At 42.0% G+C, this 25501-nt stretch overlaps 1 protein-coding gene across 9 annotated transcripts in view; it reads left to right on the top strand.

Annotated features, from left to right (window-relative positions):
- The window catches only part of EPC1 (enhancer of polycomb homolog 1), a 331961-nt gene that overhangs the window by 19372 nt on the left and 287088 nt on the right, over positions 1-25501 (top strand). For 3 of the 9 annotated variants that reach the window (XM_070944631.1, XM_070944629.1, XM_070944630.1), the window contains exon 1: positions 17059-17480. The exons of 1 other annotated variant lie outside the window; for it this stretch is intronic. In XM_070944631.1, coding sequence (XP_070800732.1) covers positions 17328-17480 — 153 coding nt within the window. In that variant the 5' untranslated portion in view covers positions 17059-17327. Of the gene's footprint in view, positions 1-17058; positions 17481-25501 lie in introns of those variants that run through there. 5 more of the 9 variants (XM_070944621.1, XM_070944622.1, XM_070944626.1 and 2 more) reach the window with 3 other exon arrangements.

Below are 25501 nucleotides of genomic sequence, written 5' to 3' on the forward strand. Positions count from 1 at the left end.
TCATGCAGCTTCCATCTTAATAAAATGTGGCAGTGCAGCATATAATTGCACCATACAGTTAACAGCTACCTTAATATATGGGTGCAGCCCCTACAGCACAATTGCTCAAAGAAAAGGTGTTTAAATGTGCCATGTTTGCTTTGGAAAATTAGTTATTATCCAGGTTTAGGTAGAGACTTCTGTTTACTCACCATCCTGAATGCATCCTGACAGAAAAGATTAGACATGGTACCCAAACTGCAAAATAGAATTTTGCTCTTTGTTCAACCTGTACAATATACCCTTTCATTCTTCAGAGAATGCAGAGCAATATATGAGAAACACCCCAAAACCTACTGGCACATTATGTTTTATATGTTTTTAGGAACAGAGGTTTACCAGTGGTTAAATCCTTTAAAAAATTATTACCTATTAGGACTGCAAAACATTTGGAATTGAGACTTTATGACTCATAGGATGGTGTAGGAACAGCTCAGAAAAGGAACTTAATACTGACAGTTCTAATGGATTGTTGTGGGTGTTTTTTCAAAGAAAGGTATGAGTAAAAAGGGGCTCCAGAGTAAATGAATTTGCAGAACAAAACAGTGGGGATGACTGAAAGGTGTAAAACTATTGAAAAGGACAAGAAAGTTGAAGAGTGTTAAAAGCTAGCTCACATAAAAAAACAAAAGTGATTTGTGGTAAATAATACTTTAAGGCATATATTTTATATATGGCAGGAGAAGAAATCCAGGAAGTTCTGCTTGGGCAGAATTTAATTTAAACTAGAGGCTGCCATGGTTCACATTTCATAGCATTTTGTAGTCAAGAGTTTAGCTTTCCTTCTGAATAACCACAAATGGGTCTGCACATATCTGAGATACCAGAATAGGACTTGTAATTTTAAAATATGGTGTTATTTGAAAAACCTGTTATCTTATTGCATTAATATTTTCACAACAGGATCTAGACAGATTTCAGCTTTTGTATTTTTTTATCTGATGAAACTCTAGTTACATTTGCTACTGTTTTTGAAGAAACTTTTTTTCTGAAAAATGGCCAATATTTTCTGGACTAAATTGAGGGAAGCCTTAGTTCAAGGGATGCTTCAAAGATTGATAATACTTGTATTGGTAAAATGAACAACTGATGCTGAAAATGTGCCTTTTTGTATTTGCTGTAAGACAAACACAATAAAATAACAAAAAGTACATTAACCTGAGCTATCATTTCAAAATGACTAGGTATAGATATTTCAGATTAAGGCAGAACAAAAGAAAAGACCCACAGACAGATCCATCTAGCTCTGTCTGTAGAACAAGACAGGAAATGTTAGAAATAATTGGAAAATTCTATTCAAAGCTATACAAAGATCAAGATCACTCAAAAGTAACAACACTCACAAAAGAAGAAATGCCAGATATCCTAGTGGAGATGGCAAGATTGAATTTGCTTATGCTTCTGGTGAATATTATCGATTTTCAACTTGCCAAAGAACTGGGGGGGAGGGAAGGCCCAGCCCACACCAAAAACACTTCTGCAGGTGTTGGCCAAGACATGAACTGTTCTCAAAAAAAAAAACAATTCATAATTGGACAATTTGACCTGTCCAGTGGGAGGAGGGGAAACTCTATTCTTTAACTATGCAGTATTGCACAGGAAAAGTTAGAGCTGGTTTTGCTTTCTTCAGTGCCGAAATGATGTACTCAATAAAGTTTTGCTTTTGGGATTTCCAAGTTCCTGAAAGTGTCTACATTTGTTGGGTTCGTTAGTCGGAGCAATGACATTAAATCAGCTCTCCTAAAACTCCGGTTCCACGCAACCTACTCGGCCACCTCTGAGAGCGCTGAGAGGAGTCTGGGGGACGATGTCTGGTACAGAGAGAAAGGTGGAGGTAGCAACAAAGACAGGAAGAGGCATGGCGAAAGAAGCCCTGGTGACAGCACAGGCAGACTTCGGCTCCCAGGTGGTTGTGACCCGGTCCAAAGTGCGAGCGGAGAAGGCAGAGCAGCTGATGAATGGGCAAAACAGCAGTAGGAGTGGGGAGTGAGTTCTGACTTCCTGCCAGCTTCCCCTTTGACTTTACTTATGGGATGCTAGCAGGGAGCATTGGAAATCAGGGTGGTGCAGTGGTGCTGCAGCAGCCACAACTTTATGAATACAACTGGTCTGAAGGATCTTTAAAATTCCATGGGGGTAATGGGATCCTGGATTTTGAACACATTCTTTATGTTAGCCCATTTGAGGTAACTGGCTACAGCACAGAAACTGCTTTGGTCACACTGATGGATGATCTCTGGCGAGCCCAAGATGGGGGTCATTCCTCCATCTTGGTGCTACTTGACCTCCCAGCGGCTTTCGATACCATTGACCATGGTATCCTTCTGGGACGACTAAGGGAGCTGGGAGTGGGAGGCACCATGTTGTGGTGGTTCTCCTATCTCTCTGGTCGGTCACAGTCGGTGTTGGTAGGAGGACAGAGGTCGACCCCTAGGCCCCTCGTTTGCGGGGTGCCTCAGGGCTCGGTCCTCTCTCCCCTCCTATTTAACATCTACATGAAGCCGCTGGGTGAGATCATCCGATGATACAGGGTGAGAAATCAGCAGTACGCTGATGATACCCAGCTGTATATCTCTACACCGCGTCAATTCAGTGATGCAGTGGATGTGATGTGCCTGTGCCTGGAGGCTGTGAGGGTCTGGATGGGAGTCAACAGGCTCAGACTTAACCCAGACAAGACCGAGTGGCTGTGGGTATTGCCTCCTAAACACTATGTTGATTGTCCATCCTTGGTTCGGGGGGGGGGGAGAAATTGTCCCCCTCAGAACGGGCTCGCAATTTGGGTGTCCTCCTAGACTCACAGCTAAGATTAGAGCAACATCTGACAGCTGTGGCTAGGGGGACCTTTGCACAAGTTCGCCTGGTGCACCAATTGCGACCCTACTTGGATCAGGAGGCTCTCCTCACAGTCACTCATGCCCTTGTCACCTCACGGTTAGATTATTGCAACACACTCTACATGGGGCTACCCTTAAAAAGTGTTCAGAGACTACAGCTGGTCCAGAATGCAGCCGCACGAGCTATCGTGGGTGCACCTAGATACACCCACATTACACCAATTCTCCGCGAGCTGCACTGGCTCCCTATTGTTCTCCGGGCACAATTCAAGGTGTTGGTTATTACAGACAATGTTACAGCAGGAGAAAGATAAAGAAGCAGTGACACAAGCGATCCTACAAACACTTCAAAGAATGGAACAGCAACAAAAAAGGATGGAGCAGCAACAACAAAGGATGGAACAGCAACAACAACGGATGGAGCAGCAACTATTACAAACAGATGAAAAGGTGGTCAACATAAAACAAACAATGACGAAATATGAAGAGAGATTGATTAAACTAGAGGAAAAAGAAGGTAAAAAAAGGAGAAAAAATGAAGGAATTTGAGAACAGGCTGGGAGAGGTAGAGCAAGGAACATCTTGCTTAATTGGCATGGGAAATGGATAAAGCAGAATTTTTCTTAAGATTCCAAAATGTCGTGGAAGAAAAAGGGGAGGATCTAGCGGAGATTATGAATACGATTCTAGCTGAGGCTCTAGAAGTAACTAAAGAAAAGATGATGGAAGGAATCGATGAAATTTATCGAGTCTATACTGGATATGCGATGCGTAATAAGCTTCCAAGAGAAGTACATATAAGATTCACTAAGAGATCAATCAAGACACAAATTCTGCAGGCTGCTCGTGATAAGGTTTTGAAATACAAAGAGAAAGAAGTGAGATGTCAGCACTTCAACCTGCATTTACTCTAGTGCTGACATAAGAAGGAGAAGAGGGGGCAGCTGGCAAGAGGATGCTTGACTTCTCACCTACTTATTTTCCCTGAAGATAATATCCCCTAGGATATGAGATGGGAGGGGGGACATTCCTGGGAGCTGAAGTAGTAGATATGGGGAGAGTGATTTGGGAAGAGGGCCAATGAGACGCAGAGAATTGGGGAATGGAAAGGGAAGGTTTGGGGTCAGGAAGTCAGTATTGGCTACGCCACAATCGGGGACAGGTTGTTGTGCTTAATAAAATGAAAGATTTCTTCAAAGACTGTTTGGAAATGCAATTTATTTTATTTGCGACGACATTGAAACCTGACATGATAGTTCTGAGACAAATTCCAAGGAAAGTGAGAGAGTTAAGAAGAAGATACCAATTCCTGACTAAAGTTTTATTGCAAAAAGGGATTAATTACAGATGGTTGTTTCCAGAAGGAGAAGGCTTAACATGGCAATTTCAAAGATACAGGCTGAACACAATTGATAAGGCAAGAGCATTTTATGAAGAAGTTCTTAAAGAGAAAAAGGTAGATATGGAAACCAAAACACAAGCAATATCAGCTTCAATAAAACCCGTTGAAGAGGAATTGATCACGCTGGAAGCAACAGAAGGAGTGGTTGGAGGAGTTATGGAACATAAGGAACAACATGAAGCCAGAACGACTAGAGCAACAAAACCCATTTATAAAGTATGAATATGGAAGAAAGGAAATTAATTTCAATAAACGTAAATGGACTTAATTCAGCCTGTAAAAGAAGAATAGTATTTCATAAATTGGAACAACTAAAATTTATATAATTTGCCTACAGGAAGTGCATATTAAAAAGCAACATGAACAACTATTGATTCAACCAAAACTTGGAAAAAAATTTTTATCATTGTCACAAAGCAAAAAAAGAGGAGTTGCTCTGTATATTAGAAATGTACTAACGGCAGAACAGAAATATGCTGATTCAGAAGGTAGAATTTTGATGGTGGAATTAATTGACAACAATACAAAATTACTTTTAGTTGCAATTTACGCCCCAAACAACAATCAAAGTGACTTTTATAGAAAACTACATAATAAGATAATTGAAATGGATTATGAAAATGTCTGTATCATGGGAGATTTTAATGGAATTGTGGATGAAAAATTGGACTACAAAACACATAAAACAACAAAACATAGTAGAAAGGTACTGCCGAGAACTTTTTTTAAAATGATAGAGGAAATAAACTTGAAAGATATATGGAGGGAGAGAAATGGGGAAGGTAAACAATATACTTTCTACTCTGATAGACATTTATCTTGGTCCAGATTAGACATGATATGGACAACAATGGAATTGACTTTAAATATTGAACAACTGAAAATAGATACTAACCTATGGGCGGACCATAACCCGGTGATTGCTATCTGGAAAGGACGAAAAGGTAGATCTAGATGGACTTTAAACAACACAATATTAAAAGAGAAAGACTTCATACAGAAAATGAAGCGAGAATTGGATTTTTTTTTTCAAGGAAAACAAGAAAGAAACATTGACACAAAATGGTTGGGACACAATGAAGGCCTTTGCCAGAGGACTAATTATTGATTATACAAGGAAAAGAAACCTGAAGAAAAGACAAACCCTTAAAATATTGACAGATGATCATAAAAGACTTGAAAAGGAATTCCAGAAAGAGCCAAATAAGAAAGATGTAAAAATTAAAATGGATATTATAAAGCACAAAATGGATCTACTGGAGAAGGAAAAATTAGCTCAAAAAATAAGAGCTGCCAAACAGAATTATTTTGAAAATGCAAATAAACCCGGCAGATGGTTAGCATATAAATTGAAAAAAGAAAGAGAATCGAGAAAACTAATACAATTAATTGATCATCAAGGACTGAGTAGATTTGGAAATAAAGAGATGGGGGAAATAATACAGGAATACTATACACAATTGTACAAAAAAGACATAATAGAGGAGGATAAAGTTGCAAGGTATTTACAAAAAGCAAAACTACCACAAATCCCCAAAGACATTGAGGAGCTGTTGGATGGAAACCTAACGATGATGGAATTGACTGAGGCAATTAAGAAACAGAAAAATGGAAAGGCACCAGGACCAGATGGTCTACTAGCTGAATATTATAGGATGCTACAAGAATCCTTATTGATCCCAATGCTGGAGGTGATGAATGAAGTAATGACAAAAAGAGAAATACCCCAAACATGGATTGAGGCTTATATTACATTGATCCACAAAGAAGAGACAGACCCACAATTAATCAAAAACTATAGACCTATATCCCTGCTAAATGCGGATTATAAAATCTTTGCTACAATATTGGCAGAAAGGCTTAAGAGATATTTGAATAATTTTATACACTCTGATCAAAATGGATTTCTGCTGAAAGGACAAATTAGAGACAACATAAGAATAATTTTGAATACTTTAGAATATTACAAAGCCCATCCGGAAAAGCAGATGGCTTTGATATTTTTAGATGCACAAAAAGCCTTTGACAATGTGAACTGGCGGTTTATGATGTTACAAATGGAGGAGATGGGCTTCGGAAAGAAATTTTTACAGGCAATTGAAGCTATATATTCCAAACAAAAGGCTAAGGTCATGATAAATGGCGAATTGACAGACTTTATTGAAATAGAAAAAGGCACTAGACAAGGATGTCCACTGTCCCCACTATTGTTTGTACTGACACTGGAAGTTTTAAATAGAAATATTAGAGAAGAAAAAGAGATAAAAGGTATGAAAATTCGGAAAGAAGAATATAAGTTGCAAGCTTTTGCAGATGACCTGGTTTTTATTATTGAAGAACCATTAATGTCAATAAATAAATTGTTAGAAAACATTGGAGAGTTTGGGGAAGTAGCTGGGTTGAAAATTAATAAAGAAAAGACAAAGATAATGACTAAAAATATGTTGAAAAAGCAAAGAGAAGAATTGATGGAGATTTCAAATATGCAGGTCACGAATAAGGTAAAATATTTGGGGATACAATTGACAACAAGGTGTAGTTCTCTTAAGGAAAATAATTACAACAAGGTTAAACGACAGATAGGACAAGATTTGGAAAAATGGGGAAACTTGCAACTATCTTTAATTGGGAGAATTGCAACCATCAAGATGAATATTTTGCCTAGAATGTTGTATTTGTTTCAGACAATTCCGATAAAGTTGGACAAGGATTTTTTTACAGATTTGAATAAAATGATATTGAAATATATTTGGCAAGGGAAAAAGGCAAGAATAAAAATTAAGTTGTTACAAGATGCTAAATTGAGGGGCGGTTTTGGTTTACCTAACTTTGAATTATACTACCAAGCAGCTAGTTTAATGTGGATTAAAGAATGGGTAACATTGAAAAATACTAGATTATTGAATTTGGAGGGACATGATTTGTTGATGGGGTGGCATGCCTTTTTATGGTACAAAGGAACTAAAATACAGGGGTATTGTAGAAGACATCAGACACGTGAAGCTTTGCTTTTGAATTGGGAGAGGATTAAAAAATATCATTATTTGAAGATTCCAGTCTGGGTATCTACAATTGAAGCTTTTTCATATCCAGTGATATTTAAAAGGGAACAAATTGTTAGATATAGTGAATTATTGGATGAAAAGGGTGAATTTAAATTAAAGCAAGACTTAGAAGATCAGGGATTTAAGATGGATTGGTTTTCATATATGCAAATATTTTCTAGATATCGAGAAGATCTCAAACAAGAAGGTTTTTATAATGTTTTGACTACTTTAGATAAGATATTAATGGGCTCTGATGACCATGTAATTAAAAAGTTGTATGGACACTTGCTAGAGGCAAAACTGGAAGAAGAACAAGTTAAAGAATCAATGATAGCATGGGGGCAAAATTTTGGTTATGGTATTGATCTAGATAAATGGCAAAAATTGTGGTCATGTAATTATAAAATGACAATGTCTATGGCATATAAGGAGAATTTGTATAAGATGTTTTACAGGTGGCATTTACCCCCCGAGGATAGCCAGAATGTTCAAGAACAAATCGGAGAAGTGCTGGAAGTGCCATCAGACCCCAGGATCTTATTACCATATGTGGTGGACATGCGTAGAAGCAAGGAGATATTGGACTAAGATATACACGTGGTTGGAAAAAATGAAAAAGAGACATATTGATCTTAAACCAGAGATATTTTTATTAGGGATCTTACCAGAGACATTCAACAAAGAATTACAATATTTGATTGTGAATATATTAACAGCGGCTAGAATTGTATTTGCAAAAAACTGGAAAGGAGAGATGATTACTGATGAAGAAATTATTAAGAAAATGTTGGACTGTGCCGAAATGAGTAGATTGACATTTGAAATAAGAGAACAGGAAGATAAACAATATTATTTGATATGGGAGCTATTTTATCAATGGATAGATAATAAAGCATGGAGATGAAATATTATATATGAAATGAAATTTGGATAAAATGTTTAAGCACTTGTTTTTTATTAGAGGTAAGAATATTTGTCATATAATGAGAGTTTGAAAATTTTGAGAGCACGAAATGATTTTCACCGATCAAAATACTGTCTGTAAGTGTTTGGAAGGTTGATGTTTTTATGTTGTTTTTGTTTAAAAAATAAAAAACTTTTTGCAAAAAAAAAAGGTGTTGGTTATTACCTTTAAAGCCCTACATTGCTCAGGGCCAGGTTATCTTCGAGACCGCCTTCTGCCGCATAGCTCCCAGCGACCGGTAAGATCCCACAGAGTTGGTCTCCTCCGGGTCCTGTCAGCTAAAAAATGCCGGCTGGCGGGCCTGCAGGGGAGGGCCTTCTCTGTGGCTGCCCCAGCTCTCTGGAACCAGTTACCTCCTGAGGTCCGGACCACCCCCACCCTATTGGCCTTCCGAAAAGCAGTGAAGACCTGGCTCTTCCGGCAGGCCTGGGGCCGTTGATCTCGCTGTTGCGATCTTGTGAGATCCGGCCATGAATGGTGTGAATGGGTTTTAATGTTTTAATTTTTTTAATGTTTTTATAATGTTTTTTTTAAAAAAATGCATTGTAAGCCGCCCTGAGTCTCCGGAGAAAGGCGGCATATAAATTGAACTAATAAATAATAATAATAATAAAAAAAATGGTGCCCATGATGCACCATTAAAAAATTGGTGCCTATGATGCATCATTTTGCCCAATAGAAGGTTACAAAAGACAAGAGTTTTAGCAGTATATACAGTGCATTCAGAAAGTATTCAGACCCCCTTCACTTTTGTCAATTTTGTTATGGTGCAGCCTGATTCTACAGTTGTTGAAATTTATTTTTTGCTCATTAATCTACACTCAATACCCCATAATGACAAAGTGAAAACAGCATTTTAGAAATGTCTGGCAATCAGAAGACCCCGGGATGCTGCAACCATTGTAGTTTTTTTCTTTTTAATAAATTTACAGACATTTCTAAAATTCTGTTTTTACTTTGTCATTATGGGGTACTGAGTGTAGATTAATGAGGAAAAAAATGAATTTCAACAATTGTAGACTCAGACTGTAGCATAACAAAATGGACAAGAGAAGGGGGTCTGAATACTTTCTGAATGTACTGTAGATAGAATAGCAGTTATTCAGCTGGTTCACAAATCAGCAATCCTCTTGGTTTGACAACTTGTGCTCAAGGAGCTGATGGCGGCTATGGCCAAGAGAAGTTTGCACAGCTCCATATTGTGCACCAGTTACCTTTTCCAGGAATCCTCACTCAGAGGCCAAACTCACTGTCTATTACTCACACCCAAGACATCTCTCAGTTGGACTATTGCAGTGCACTCTATATACAGCTTTTGAAAAGCATTTGGAAGTTACAACTAGTCCAGAATACAGCAGCACAAGTAGGTATGTGTATGCCTTGAGGCACCCATGTAACACCTGTAATTCAAGAGCTGCACTGGTTGCCAGTTGGCTTCTGGATGCAATTCAAGGTGCTGGCTGTCACCTTTAAAACTCTTTATTATTTAGGACCTTGATATCTGCAGGACTGCCTTATCTTGATTACATCTGCTGTCCAGTAAGTTGTAGCAAGGTGGGATCTTTCCGTATTCCCTTAGAGATTGTCTCCTCTAGAGGCAGAAGAAATATGCCTTCTCAAGTCACCTCCATCCCCACCTCTGGAACAGTATCCCCCCAGATATTCAAAGAAACCATGTTCTAGTTTTCAGTAAGTCAGTGAGAAGCTGGCTATTCTAACCAGCCCTGAGAGAAGACTTGTTATATTTATCCTTGCAAACAAATTCGTTTCACTGCATTTCAAATATCCACCCCGTTTTTAAATTGCAAACTTATAATTTTATGGTTTTCGTCTTAATTTTTATTTTGCTTGTTTTCATCCCAAATTATGGTTTTGTGATGTTGTACATTGCTCAGAGTCCATTGATTGACCTGGATTGTAAATAAAAATATATTTATTTTATTTTATTTTAATTTTAAAAAATAAAAAACCGTAGAAATGGTGGTGGATTTTAGAAGAAAACCTCCTATACTACCACCTCTTACAATACTAGACAACACAGTATCAACAGTAGAGACCTTCAAGTTTCTAGGTTCTATATCTCAAGACTTAAAATGGACACCTAACATCAAAAACGTCATCAAAAAAGCACAACAAAGAATGTTCTTTCTGCGCAAACTCAAAAAGCTCAAACTGCCCAAAGAGCTGCTGATCCATTTCTACAGAGGAATTATTGAGTCTGTCATCTGCACCTCCATAACTGTCTGGTTTGGCTCTGCAACCAAACAAGACAAACACATACTTCAACGGATAATTAGAACTGCAGAAAAAACAATTGCTACCAACCTGCCTTCCATTGAGGACCTGTATACTGCACGAGTCAAAAAGGGCTGTGAAAATATCTACAGACCCTACACATCCTGGACATAAATTGTTTCAACTTCTACCCTCAAAACGACGCTATAGGGCACTGCACACCAGAACAACTACCCTGTTTCCCCCAAAATAAGACATCCCCTGATAATAAGCCCAATCGGGCTTTTGAGCGCATGGCAATAAGGCCAAGCGCTTATTCCAGGGTTCAAAACAATATAAGATAGGGTCTTATTTTCGGGAAACACGGTAGACACAAGGACAGTTTTTTCCCAAATGTCATCACTCTGCTTAACAACTAATTCCCACAACACTGTCAAATAATTTACTAAGACTGTACTATTATTCTTCTCTTCCTTACTAGTATCTATCTCTCCCCATTTATTACTATAACCATGTTGCTTGTATCTTTCAATTTACATTGTTTTTGTTTCCTAGTAAGATTTGATAGCTTATTAGTAACCTTGACTATCACTAAGTGTTGTATCTTTTTATTCTCGATGAATGTATTTTATTCTCCTTATGTACATTGAGAGCATATACACTAAAGACAAATTCCTTGTGTATCCAATCACACTTGGCCAATAAAGAATTATATTTTTAAATTAGAGTGAAAATGCCATGGTGTAGTTCTTCAATTTTTTTTTTCTTTTAACGACCCTGTAAATCCCTTGCATTGGGGTGGAGTCGAGGCAACTGAATGGAGCTGAGCTTTTACTGGCTGGATGCCCTTCCTGACTCCTACATGGAGTTTGCAGCAGATATTTTCTCTTTGCACCCAGAGAGAAAAATAACTGCCGCTACCCAGGATCAAACAGCCTCCTGATTGTGAGGCAAGAGCTCCACCTCCAGGCCACCATGGCACTCAGTGTAGTTCTTCAATGATCCAGGTAAAATAGGCTGCAGCAGAAGTTGCATCTAAGATGCTTGCCTGAGGTTTACATCTGCTTGTCCAAAAAAAGTTCTGCTTGCTTTGGTAAGTGGTAGATAGGATAAACCTAAAAGAAGGGAAATAAGGGGTTAAGAAATTCCTCAGCCCCAGCGCCTCAGTACTGTTATAACCCTGATGGCTGTAATCATTTCTTTCAAAATGTATGTTCCTTGAACAAGATGACAATTTCAAGGTAATCAACTTTGAGGGGTCCTTGGTGCTCTGAGCTTGGCTGGTTTTTTTGCAGACTAGGTAACACCATCAGTGCTGGTAGGGAGTGGGGTTTGCTCTCATTTTATACTCTGGTGGCTTGCCCCATTAGTGTTGTTGAGTGCCCTGTTTACTGTTAGCTTGTTTGGCAGCTCCTTGATTGGGGTATTGTTTACTTCTTGATCATTGGTTTGATGTTAATCTTGGTGTTAATCTCTGCTCATCTGGGTGTTGACTGCTGGTGGTGGTGGGTGTTTTGGTCTTTTTGTTCTTTCGCTTGTTGATTGTCTCTTTTGCACAGTATGTAGATGTTTTATGTCTATGCATCTATTGGCCGATTTGTCAGAGTGCCAGGCTTCCAGGAATTATTTAATGTTTTTAGACTTGGCTTTGTCTAGGATGGTCACAGTTTCCCAGTTAAACTATGGTTAAGTTTGTCCATGTGTTGTGAAATTAAGGAGTTTTCATCATGTCTTCTGACTGCTAGTTGGTATTCAGGGATGCGCTCTGCTAGTTTTCTCCCTGTTTGTCCTACATAGTGGCTGTTGCAGTCATTAGATTGTATGTTGTAGATGACTCCTGATTTTTCTTCTGGGGCTGCTGGCACTTTTGGGTTACTTTGGATGTTTTGGAGAGCTTTAGTTGGTTTCTGTTCTATAGATGATTCCATGTGGTTGTAACAGTCTTTTGGTAGTTTCTGAGATGTTTTTGATGCATGGCAGTGTTATCCTTTTTATGGCTTGTGTTGGTTGTGCTATATTGGGTTGAGTGGTTGGGTACTTTTTGATGAAGTGGTGTGGATATCAATTTTGTTGGAATATGTTGTATACATGATGTTTCCTTTTTCTGCTGTTCAGGGTTGCTGCAATGTGTTGGTGCTCATCTGAATAGTGTTCTTACACAGCTTCTCTTGTGGGAGTATCACTGGGTCCTTTTGTCTATATCCAATTCATTGGGCTACCACACCCCCGAGGGCCCACTCCAGCTTCCCTGGCCTTTAGGCCACCCACACACCAGCAGACCCTTGGGTAGCAGTCCGAGTTTGTTTTCACACCCTCACCAGGTCTACCGCTACTACTTACTACCAGGAGTAAACTGCAGTTCTCCTTAACTTCAGGTTGCTTCGTTTCCTATACAGAATAACGAAACCTACAACCCTTCTCACTCCCAGAACCATTCAATGCCAATTGCTCCACCAGTTTGCTGTGTGGCTTTTATAGCTCCTCTTTGCTAGCAGCTGGGCTGGCTGGGGAGAGGTCTTAAAGGGGCAGGACACCATCATCCCAGGTGCTAGCTAATCTCAGGCAGTCTGCCCTCTCACATACCTCACCCCATATATATATATATCTATATATAAAATATATATATATTTTCTGTACCGTGACAGAAAGTCAGCAATGATATTTTGTCATCCCGCCCGATGCATGATACTGAAACAATACGACTGCAGTGTGATATACAACCTAGTGAGGCGTGCATTTGTGTCCCTTATCTTCTGCAACCATGTGAAGGGCTGGTGGTTGGTGATTACTATGAATACCTGACCCCAGAGGTACACATGCAGGGTATCAATCTCCCATTTCAATGCATATGCCTCTTTCTCAATGGTACTATAATTCTGTTCTTGTGGGAGGAGTTTCTTTGATAAATACATTATGGGGGTGGTCCATCCCTTCATGGTTTTGCATCAGTACTACACCTAAACTGATGTTGGAGGTACAACAAATGGTTGTGTAAACTCTGGCCCCTTCAGCACCAATTTTCCACATCCTCCTGGCATTCTTTTGTCCCTCTTATATTGGAGGGCTCTGTTTTCCTGGTTAAGTCCCTTAGGGGTTGGGCAATTGTGGAGAAATGGAGGATAAACCATTGATAATATCCTGCCAACCCCAGGAAACAGCATACATCTGTCTTTGTTTTGGTAGTTTCTACCTGTCTCAGGGTCTCCAGTTTCTCGTTTGGGTCTTATCTCCCCTTTTCTTACCATAAACCCTAGATATTGGGTTTCTTGGAAGTCCAGATGGCACTTTCCTGGGTTCAGGGCAAGCCCAGCTTCTCTTAGACATTCCAATATTTTCCTCAGGTGATGGATGTGATCCTCCCAGGTCTTACTTTAGATGAGGATATCATCTAAATAAACTGCACACTATTCTCCTTGCCTGGGAAAGATTTGTTCATCAATCTCATGAAGGTGCCAGGTGCCCCATGCAGCCCAAATGGCATTTTCTTAGATTGAAAAAGCCCTTGGGGAGTGGCAAATGCTGTCTTTTTTTCTGGAGTGGGGTTCCATTGGGATTTGCCAGTATCCCTTTGTTAAGTCTAGGGAGGACTTCCCCTAACCGATCCAGAAGCTCATCCACCTTGGGCATCAGGTAGCTATCAAACTTCACCCCTCTGTTTACCTGTCGGAAGTCTATGCAAAACTTTATGTCACCATTTGGCTTTGGCACCAACATAATGGGGGAACACCATTCGCTGACAGATGGTTCTATTACGTCCATCTGGAGCATTTTTTCTACTTAGCCTGACTAGGTGGCTCAGTGGCTAAGACACTGAGCTTGTCGATCAGAAAGGTCGGCAGTTCGAATTCCTAGTACAGGTCTGTGTGAGCAGGGGGTTGGACTAGATGACCTCCAAGGTCCCTTCCAACTGTTACTGTTACCTCCTTTTGTAGCAGGGTGGATAAAAATCAATGATTTTTTTAAAAAAAATCAAAAAAATCAGATTTTTTTATTTAAATTGGATTTTTTTTATTTTTATCGAATTTATTTTAATAAAAAACTTTTGGGGTAAAAATCTATTGTAAGATAGTTTTCTATTTAAGATACATAAATAATTTAGTTTATTCAGCATGAAATGGAGCTTAGTTATGTAGCATGAGGCTGTATATTCTGCAACACTGGGACTATCGGTGAGTCAACAGTGGGTCAAAGGAGTAGCAGGGATGACAGTTGCTCTTTAAAAATTATGATTTAAATCGAGTTGATTTAAATCAAGCCTTTTTACTAGTGATTTAAATCATGATTTAAATTGTGATTTAAATCAACTCGATTTAAATCAAATCCACCCTGTTTTGTAGTACCCCTTTCAACCATTCAGGGATCCTATGGGGGCGTTGTTGGATAGGTTGGGTTTCCCCTGTGTCCCACCAAGGTAATTGTACCTGGCTGTCCAGTAACCATGCATTTACAATACTCCAGCATTCTTCTTAAGTCATCCTTTTGGTTCTCTCTTAGCTTGGGATTTATATGCATTGTTCCTTGGGATAGTTGCTGTAGTACCTCCCAAGCTTGATCCACCAAGTCTGGATTACTTTCTTTCAATACCAACAGCGCCATCCCAGGGTCAGCTCTACTGTGCATTTCCATAGGAGGTTCATGTGGTTCAGCTTTCCAGTTCTATTTCATAATTTACTGAACCGGCTCTTCTCTTCATTATGTAGGGACCCTGCCATTAGGGCGGGCACCTTTTACCAAGGTAGGAGCCACTTCAACTGGAGAAACTGCCCTTTCTATTTGAACCATATTGGTGAATTTGGTATATGCTCTAGTACAGGGTCTGGTTTCCTCAGTCAGTATAGTGGCTAACTTCTGCAAGGTCTGGGCTCTGTGAGGGCCAAACTCCTTTGATTTCACAGCCCCCTTTTTAACCAGTTTGTTTCCTTTTCATATATGGTGTACTGAACCACTTGAATTTCAGCCCCCCCCCCCCCCATATCAGGAGTAAACTACAGTTCTCCTTAACTTCAGATTGCTTCCTATTTCCTATACAGAATAGGAAAAACCACAGCCCTTCACACCCAGGTTGCTTTGCTGCAGGGCTTTTATAGCTCCTCTTTGCTAAGCAGTTGGACTGGTTGGGCACCATCAGCCCAGGTGTTAGCTAATCTCAGGCAGCCTGTCCTCTCACAGGGAAGTTGGGTTACAACTATTCCTATTGTGGATGTCCAGGAAAGGTAGTGAGTTTTCTTTTTCTCTTGTGAATTTAATACTTTTGAAGATGTTGATGGTGTTGGAAGGAGCATCCTTCTGGGTTCTGCTCCAAGTGGGGAAACAGACACTGGAAACATGAAGACTACTTGGAAAGATGGTTTAATGGTGGACAGGATCACATGGCTCGAGCTCCTGAACAGAAAAGGGCAGAATACAGCGAGTCCACGGGTTTTTATGCTCTCTCTGGCTTTACATTTCCTGGGCCCCCGAAAGAGTATCCTGATTGGTTGTCAGACTCCCAGGGGGTGGGGGTCTTAGCTAGCCTTGCTGGTTGATGGTCACATGTGCTTCCCAGGTCACGTGGTGAGTTTTGGTTGCTAGATGGGGCCCATTGTGTTAGTTTCTGTTGCTATTGTGTTGCAAATGTCCTTTGACAAAGGATTGGGTTTCTGCCTCTGGCCCATTGACAAAGGGTGGGGGGCAGGAAGGTGGGAGCTGCTTTGTCTGTAAAATATGCTTCTCCATTTCTCATCCAGGGAAATATAATATTCTGCCTTTTTTCATATTTCCTAAAATATTTCACTCTTCCAGGAAAGGGGTGGGTGCTAACTTCCTACAATGGTGTCATGTGTGTTCTCTAGTTGGTCCTTTATTTTGGTGAAGGTGTCATCTACATACCTGATCCATATTTTGGGTTACCTCATTTGGGTGATGGAACGTCTGCAAGAAAACAACTAAACTCAGAGAGCACCAAAGACCCCTCATTTCAACCCTGAGCTACAAAGATTCTCCTCTATCGGTAATCCTTTTAACCAGAGAACTGTTAACTTTAGAATATCGAACCTGCGGTTTTAAATATCTGTATGTATAATAGATTTGCATCCTCTCAGCTATAGAACATTTGATGTCGCAGAGGCCTGTCTTACAGAGGAGAGAACAACGTGGCCCGGAGAGAAATGAAAGTAGGATTTAAAGAAAATATGAATTGGTTGCCCTCTAACGCAGTATGTTTAAACGGAACATCTTTCTCCCATGGGGTACAGGCCGGAGATGCTCCCGATTTTCCGAGGGCCGAGGCGTGGATTTTCTCCTGTACTTTCCTCCAGGCGGCAGTGATAGATCCGTCCTTCTTTCACTTGAGAGCGGGGGTAACAGAGGAACGATGCTGCCTCGGGAGAGAGACCGGATCGTCTTGGGGCCGGCGAAAGTCAAAATAGCCGCTCTTTCGTGCCCGTTCCTTACCGTGCTCGCGCTGCGCGCTCGTTTCAGCAGCGTCGTGGCCGCGCTTTTGCGCGATGCAGTGTGGGAATGGCTGTAGCGCTGGGGTTGGCTGAAAGAGGCGGCCAGTCGAGGTTTAATGTCCGCCATGTTGGTCGTGGAGTATTGAGCAGACCCGGAGCGGCGGAGGTGAAAAACCGGCGCCCTGGTCTAGCCGCGCCAGTGAGCGCCGCTGGGACCAGCCTCAGAGCGAGCCCCGCCCCGTCGCGGGAGAGCCGGTCCCTCCATGAGTGTTCTCGGCTGGGTCCGGCTCTCACCTCGGAACGCTATCGCTGCCTCCTTCCGCTGTGCCGGAGCAGCAACCGCCGCCATAGCAGTTGCAGCCGACGACTAATATGAGCAAACTGTCGTTCCGGGCCCGGGCGCTGGACGCGTCTAAGCCGCTTCCCGTCTTCCGCTGTGAGGACTTGCCCGACCTGGCCGAGTATGCCTCGATCAACCGGGCCGTGCCGCAGATGCCCACGGGCATGGAGAAGGAAGAGGAGTCGGTACGTGAGAGCCCCCCCCCCCGTCCCTACTCTGGCCGATCTGGGCCCCGCCATCGTCCTGTAACCAGGCCCCCACCATCACCTCTGCGCAAACACAAAATGGCCGCCATTTTCTACCCGCTTCCTCCCACTATCCCCCCTCTCCCCATGGGAAGACGGCGATGTCGAACCCTAAAAGCCCCGTCTACCCTCTCTCTGGAGGCCCCTCCTGTTTATGTCTGTCTCGGCTCGGGTGCCAAGGCCGTCTGCTGGCCTCCACTTAGCCTCCCGAAAGGCACAAAGAGGGTCACGTGTCGCGGCGAGTAGCCGCCATTTTGTCATGCCTGTATATCGTTGGGCTGGGCCTTAATAGTGCAGCAGCTGCCAGAATGCGAGCTCTAACGGCGTAAAAGTTCCGTTCACTTGAACGCTAGATGGCGTATTTGTATTCTAATTAGGCTGCAAGCGTGGCTGGCTTTGCCATCTATTTGACAGATTTGCTGCCGTCCTGTAGCTACTAGCTAAGTTACGGTAAGGAAGGAGGACAGAAGAAATTTTACGAAATAGGATGAAAAACGTGGTTATTGGTCGATGCTTTCTAACTGTTTTCCCTAAACTGGCTTGTTAAATTCAGTACTCGTATGGAAAACAGTTACAATTAAATTAGTCATTTCGCCTATTTTCTTTGACGCCCACATGATTTGGCGCTAATTCAATTTTGTGGTGAGCAGTAAAAACAAACTACTTAGGAGTCACATATGTTGTTGTTCATCTAGTAAAATACTCAGCTTTTTGAAAATAACCTTTTTATGTACTAACAATCATAACGTTTACTAAAACTATATAAATTTCAGCATATAACATGCATGGCTTGGGTGACCTTAAAAACTGGATAAATCACATAAACGCCACATTTTTACTTAAAAATTAACACATTACTGCATCATAATTGTAGCACAGTACCCTTGTCATGAAATGTTTAAAGGTTGAACTGTAACACGTTTGTCTCATTTCCATTATGTTGTGAAAATGAAGATGCATGTTCTATTTAATTCATATATGTATATTATAACCTAATAATGGGGCTCCCCTTGAGGAGCACCCGGAGGCTCCAGCTGGTCCAGAACGCAGCAGCGCAGGTAGTGACGGGAGCAGCATGGCGCTCCCATGTAACACCGCTCCTGCGCGAGCTGCACTGGCTCCCAGTTGTCTTCCGGGTGCGCTTCAAGGTGTTGGTTATCACCTTTAAAGCGCTCCATGGCATAGGGCCTAGCTATCTTCGAGACCGCCTGCTGCTACCAACGACCTCCCATCGACCCGTGCGCTCCCACAGAGAGGGCCTCCTCGGGGTGCCATCAGCCAGACAATGTAGGCTGGTGACCCCCAGGGGGAGAGCCTTCTCTGTGGGGGCACCTACCCTCTGGAATCAGCTCCCCCCAGAGATAAGGAGAATCCAAGACCTCAGTGCCTTCTGTCGCGCCCTTAAAACCCATTTATTTAAACAAGCCGGGCTGGCTTAAGATGAAATTTTTAACTGTTTTTTAAATGTTTTAAACGTTTTTAATTAGTAAATGAGTTTTAATTGGGCCAAATTTATATATCTTTTAATTGTTTTTAATATTTGTTCTGCATGTTTTTTTAATCTGGCTGTACACCGCCCTGAGTCCTCAGGGAGAAGGGCGGTATAGAAATCCAATATAAATAAATAATTATATTTTAAGTAAAACTCTGCTTAATATCAATTTGAAAAGTGTTTCTCCTCTAGTTGTTCCTTGAGACCCCTGGGTTAATATTAAATTTTGTGAACTGAGTTGTAGGCTGGTGTTCCTTTATCCTGAATTTGTGCAGCTACCCACATTTGGATAGATGGCGAATTCTGAACAAGCGATTAACTGAGTCGCTAGGCTTCAGGTCCTGCTGATAGAAATTAGTAGAGTGACAGTATAGTCCTTTACATGTTTGCTGATATTAAGACTCATACATTCAGTAAGACTTTCTTATAAGTTACATCATGAGACTGCATTTTAAAATTCTGAACAAGAGGTTCAGAAAATAGTCAAAACTTCAAGAAAAGAGAAAAAGAATGCAAACATAAAAGGCTCTGAATATTTATATCTTGCATATAGTTATTTATAAATCATGTAGAAAATTATAGCCTGGATACTACTAAACCATTAGACTTTGCTCAGTCAGGTACCCCTAAAATTGTGATCATCTAACTTTGCTAGAGTCCAAAAGTTGTTAAAACCTTTATGCAAAAGTGATCCTTCCAAATAAATGGATATTCTCTGAAGTAAGCAGGTAACAGGCAGTAATGACTGCATAACATTTTGGAATGTGAAGAAACTCATGTTGAGTAAATTTGGCATATTTAAGAAGATGCTGTTTGCAAGAAATAGAACTTTTCTTAAACATATAAGCTATATTTGACTGGTAGTTGCTTGATATATGGACACAATGTTTGGATTAACAAGTTTTACTGAATTAAAGTGAGAATACAAGACTTTACTATAAACAAACTATACTGAGAGGAAATTAATTAGAATATAACCAAACAGATAATATAATTAGGGGCCATCAACACACTATTGCAGTATGTTCCTAAGATGGGTGTCGGTAACCTGCGCCTCTAGAGCCGCATGCGGCTCTTTCACCCCTCTGCTGTGGCTCCCTGTGGCCCTGTCGTGGCAGAGGAATGAAAGAGCTGTTGCCCTGTCGCCTTAGCACGGGACCAAAGTGCCCCTACACTTGCCTTTGCATGGCAACAGCATTCCGCTTTCGTTGTACATTTGCTGTTGCCGGCAGCAAAGAGGTCTGGGAGAGAACGGGCGGAACTTGCGGGGTGGGGGCCATCCCCCAAGCCTGACCTTCCTCCTCCCTCGTCGGCGAGCCCAAGAGAAAAAAGGGGGCAGTGTGGGGAAGCGCTCCCCTCCCCGGCTGAGCGCCGAGCACAAAAGCCCAGCAGGGGTGTGTGGCTGACCCGGCAGAAGCGCCCCCATTGGCGAGTCGGATGGTGGAGAGGCCTGGCCTGGCTCTTGCAGCTGTCCCGCTGTTCGGCACCCCCAATGCGAGCTGCCACCTTTGAAATGTGTCGCGCCTTTGAGGAAGCCGGGCAGGGATGGCTGGGGCCGGGGGGGGGGGCAGTGGAGGCATCAGGGCTGCTTCCCCCCCTCGTCAGCAAGCCGGGCCTGAAGGAGGGCAGAGAGTCGCAGGCCGAGCGCCAGAGGGTCACCCCAACACATTTCCAGCGTGTTCTCCTCTGTCCCAAAGTGGAATTGGGGAGTAGGAAGGAAGCAGGGAGCAGGGGAAGGGTAGGGGGGCTTCAGAGAAGCCCGGCTGGCTTTCCTTTTGGTGTGGGGCGTGGGGAAGACCCAATATCCACTCCATGGCCTGCCTGCTGCTCTCGCAGCGCCTTGCGCAGCACAGTGAAAACATGCTTCACAATGGGGGAGACTGGATTCCCTCCTCCTGGAGCCCATTCCCTGCCCCACTTGCCCCGGCAACTCTCTCGGGGCGGAGAGCAAGTGGCGTGTCCAGCACCAACAAAGCAGGAAGTAGCTGCCCGTTGTTTCCTGCTGCAGTCAGGCAGCGAGAGAGATAGAGACAGATTCAGCTCAATTTGGCTCTGTCTGCTCCCCTCTCTCAACCTTGCCCAGTTTTGCAAGGATTCAGCGGATGCTGCCTTGGTGATGGTGGGGGGAAGTTTCGTTCCATACTTTGCCTGCCAAGCGTCTTTGGGGTTGCCCGGGGAGGGATGAAAGAAGGGGGGGGAGAGAGAGAGAAAGAAAAAAGAGAGAGAGAGAGAGAGAGAGAGAGAGATGAGAGAGAGATGAGAGAGAGAGATGGGAGGGAGGGAGATAGGGAGAAAGAGAGAGAGAGAGATGGGAGGGGGGAGAGAGATACCTATTTCCCATAGAAAACACCTGGAGCCACAAAACCTGGGTAGGCATGGCTGGGGGGGTGTCATGTGACTGGGTGGGAGTGTGTGACGTCGAGTTGGCCATGCCCACCCAGATTTTGTGGCTCCCAGTGTTTTGTTTTCTGTGGGAAATGGGTCCAAATGGCTCTTGAGTGTTTAAGGTTGCAGACCCCTGTCCTAAGAGGACAGGTCCACAGACAGTCTGGAACAAAATCTCAGTAATCCAGTGGTTCTCAACCTTTTCTTCACCACAAACCCTCTTTAAATACCTTTTGTGGCCACGGACCCCCAAGACTTACGGTAACTCAAGATTTAAATCATAACATTACTCCATGGACCACAGGTTGAGAACCACTGCAGTAATCTTTGTCAGGCTACTTAGGGAGAGAAATTTGGGACTGGGAAAGGAATAAAACTACCAGATGGTTACCACTGGAAGTGGTGGACCCAGCAGGTACCTTATTTGTCCTCATTTTAATTTAAACTTAAGAGACTGCTGGGGGTGCTTAAGAGACTGGTGGAGAGAACAGACATACAGAAGTGGGGCTCTTCTGAATAATATACCATACTTTTCGGAGTATAAGAGGCATCCCCCCCCCATTTTCAGCCCATTCCAGGCAGCGGGGATCGCTGCCGTCTATCCCCACCACCTGGAAAAATGGGATGCGTGGAGGCCGAAAATGAGGCGCGCAGAGGCAGCGATAGGTGAGAGCGGTGATGGGTGCCGATGGGTGGTGGCGATCCCCACAGCCTGGAATAGCTGATAGGCGGTATTCCTGGAGGCAGATCCAACCGCCAATCAGCTGCTCATGCTAAATCAGGCTGTGCTGAAGCTGACCACCTTGTTTGCTGCAAGGAGGCAAATTGCTTGGAGGCCAGGGTGGATAAAAATCAATGATTTTTTTTTTAAAAATCAAAAAAGTCAGATTTTTTTTATTTAAATCGGATTTTTTTGATTTAAATCAGATTTTTTTGATTTTTATCGAATTTATTTTAATAAAAAACTTGGGGTAAAAATCTATTGTAAGATAGTTTTCTATTTAAGATACATAAATAATTTAGTTTATTCAGCATGAAATGGAGCTTAGTTATGTAGCATGAGGCTGTATATTCTGCAACACTGGGACTATCGGTGAGTCAACAGCGGGTCAAAGGAGTAGCAGAGATGACAGTTGCTCTTTAAAAATTATGATTTAAATCGAGTTGATTTAAATCAAGCCTTTTTACTAGTGATTTAAATCATGATTTAAATTGTGATTTAAATCAACTCGATTTAAATCAAATCCACCCTGTTGGAGGCAGAGGCAGATTTTTTTTCTTTTCCTCCCCAAAAGCTAGGTGTGCCTTATACTTTGGAGTGTCTTATAGTCCAAAAAATATGGTAATTAAAAACCTAAAAAACCCAAACTCAAACATGCACAGAAATGCAACCACGGGGAAAAAAAGTGAACAGAGGAAAAGACTGGACTTGGAGAGAAGAGAAATCTTGGAAATCAAACATTTGTTTGGATGCAAAGTTCCAAATTCTGGCGAGTTCTGCTTGTAGCGTAATCCTTTTGTGGATTACAAATAGAGACTGCAATATATTTTATAATTTATTTATTTATTTAATCAAATTTCTATACCGCCCTACTCCCGAAGGACTCAGGGCGGTGAACAGCCAAGATAAAATACAGATAATACAAATATTAAAAATCCCTTAAAATTATTAAATATTTTGGCCGAAAACACAGATTAAAACACCCAATTTATAAAATCACGAATTAAAAAATTTAAAAAATTTAAAAGAGGGGAGTTAGGCCAGGCCAGCTTGCTGAAATAGAAAAGTTTTGAGAGCACGGCGAAACGTGCGCAGGTCCGGGATCTTCCGTATCTCTGGGGGGAGCTCGTTCCAGATGGTAGGTGCCCCCACAGAGAAGGCTCTCCCCCTGGGGGCCGCCAGTCGACACTGTTTGGCCGACGGCACCCTGAGGAGCCCCTCTCTATGGGAGCGTACTGGTCGGTGAGAGGCTATTGGTAGCAGAAGGCGGTCTCGTAGATACCCCGGTCCGATGCCATGGAGCGTTCTAAAGGTGGTAACCAAAACCTTGAAGTGCACCCGGAAGACCACCGGGAGCCAGTGCAGCTCGCGCAGGAGGGGGGTCACATGGGAGCACCACGTCGCTCCCATCACCACCCGCGCGGCTGCATTCTGGACCAGCTGGAGCCTCCAGGTGCTCCTCAAGGGGAGCCCCATGTAGAGAGCATTGCAGTAAGTATAGTTTATTGAATAGCCCGAAGGCCTTTTCAAACAAAACAGAAAAGAAAAAGGGAAAAAGATAAAACAGTTACAAAAATAGCAATCTAAAAATATATGATAGATGACATTAAAATTTTACCATATCAAATTTTAATAGCTAAGTTGCCAAGACTAGAAGACTAGATAACCCAAATAGGATAGCTCCTCTCTAACTGAGCTCATCTTTCTTACAGTCGATAAAATTTTCCTTGATATAACTGGCTCGTATTGCCGTCAACCTTTTAAGGTATCGAGTGATCGCTCTTACCAGGGGAGGAGTGTCAGCCCTCAACAGAAATGCTAATTTTTGGCTTATATTCCAGTGGGGAAATTTATTTATAATTGGGGACAGATATTGATTTCTAACTTCCTGATAGAGACTACATTCGAATATTATATGCGCCGTGTCCTCCACGACGTTTACCCCACATATGCATATTCTTTTGTCATACGGGATTTTCCGATAACGGCCGAATCTAACGTTGGTATCTAGAAGTTCGAATCTAAACTTAACAAATAACTGTCTCTCCACTGATGGCATTTCTAAATATAAATACTTTTCCAGGGTGAAAGTTGTTTTAACTGATGTCAGCAGTTTAAGGGAATGATTAGTTGAAAGGGTTGCCATATCCATTTGCCCATGTATATCTTTAATCCGTTGTTTAACTTGGTTCAGTGTGTCACACAACGGGAACCCTACGCCATATCGGTTCAATATTTCTGACAGCCGGGTTAGCCAGGAATACCTTTGAGGATTTGAAATCTGCTGTTCCTCTAGACATATTTTAGGGAGTCTGCTGGCATCCATCTGGGTCATTTTTAGCCAGTAGGCTACCGCCCTAGTGATTGTATAGGTGTACAGTGAGAAATGTCCCAATTCAGCTCTGACGGCTGCAGCTGAAGTGGAATTGTTTACCCCAAGCATCCTCCTTAACAGATTATTTTGAGTTCTCTCTAATATGGGGGCCTCTGTAAGACCCCAAATTTCAGCACCATAGAGCATGATCGGAACAAGTTTAGCCTGAAAGACTTTACGAAGGGGTAAAATGGAGGTTGGTTGGATTCGTTTACTTAATTTAGATACAAGTCTTGCTCCTGCTCTAACCTTTTGAGAAAGGTATTGATGGTGCGGAGTCCAACCTCCTGCACTGGAAAAAACAATTCCAAGATAAGTATATTGGGTAACTTGTTCAATTTTTGTGTCGTTAATCTGCCAATTGTGCTTTTTATTCTTGTTGCCAAAGACTAAAACTTTTGATTTAGCTACATTTATAGTCAAGTGGTTTGCAGTACAGTAACGTGTGAGCTTGTCAAGAAGTCTCCTCATTCCTATTTGGGTTCTAGAAAACAACACTAAGTCATCGGCATACATTAATACGTTAATAAATCTAGAGCCTATTTGGGGGCTGTGCATCATAAGATCATCCAGCTGCGCTGGGATATCATTTATATAAAGGTTAAAAAAAGTAGGGCCCAGCAGGCAGCCCTGCCTCACTCCTCTAATTGTCGGTATGCTGTTTGTTGAGGCCCCATTTGCTGCATATCTGACTCTAATTGCCGTATTAGTATAGAGAATCCTGATCAAAATAAGTCTGGGGTCCATCCCCATAACTTGTAGTTTCCTCCACAAATGGTTCCTATCTATAGAATCAAAAGCAGCAGTAAGATCAATAAAGGCGGTATACAGCTTTTTCCCCTGGGTCTTGTATTTATTAATTAAGTGGGAAAGGACAAAACAATTGTCTATGGTAGACCTACCTGATCTAAAACCTGCCTGCTCATTTGCCAGAATTTCCTTATCCAAGCACCAGTCCTCTATTTTATTTAGGAGATGTTTCGTATACA

The sequence above is a fragment of the Pituophis catenifer genome, unplaced genomic scaffold, assembly GCF_029215685.1.
Source record: "Pituophis catenifer annectens isolate HBS135680 unplaced genomic scaffold, rPitCat1.0.hap2 SCAF_5, whole genome shotgun sequence".
In the NCBI taxonomy this organism is placed as follows: domain Eukaryota; kingdom Metazoa; phylum Chordata; class Lepidosauria; order Squamata; family Colubridae; genus Pituophis; species Pituophis catenifer.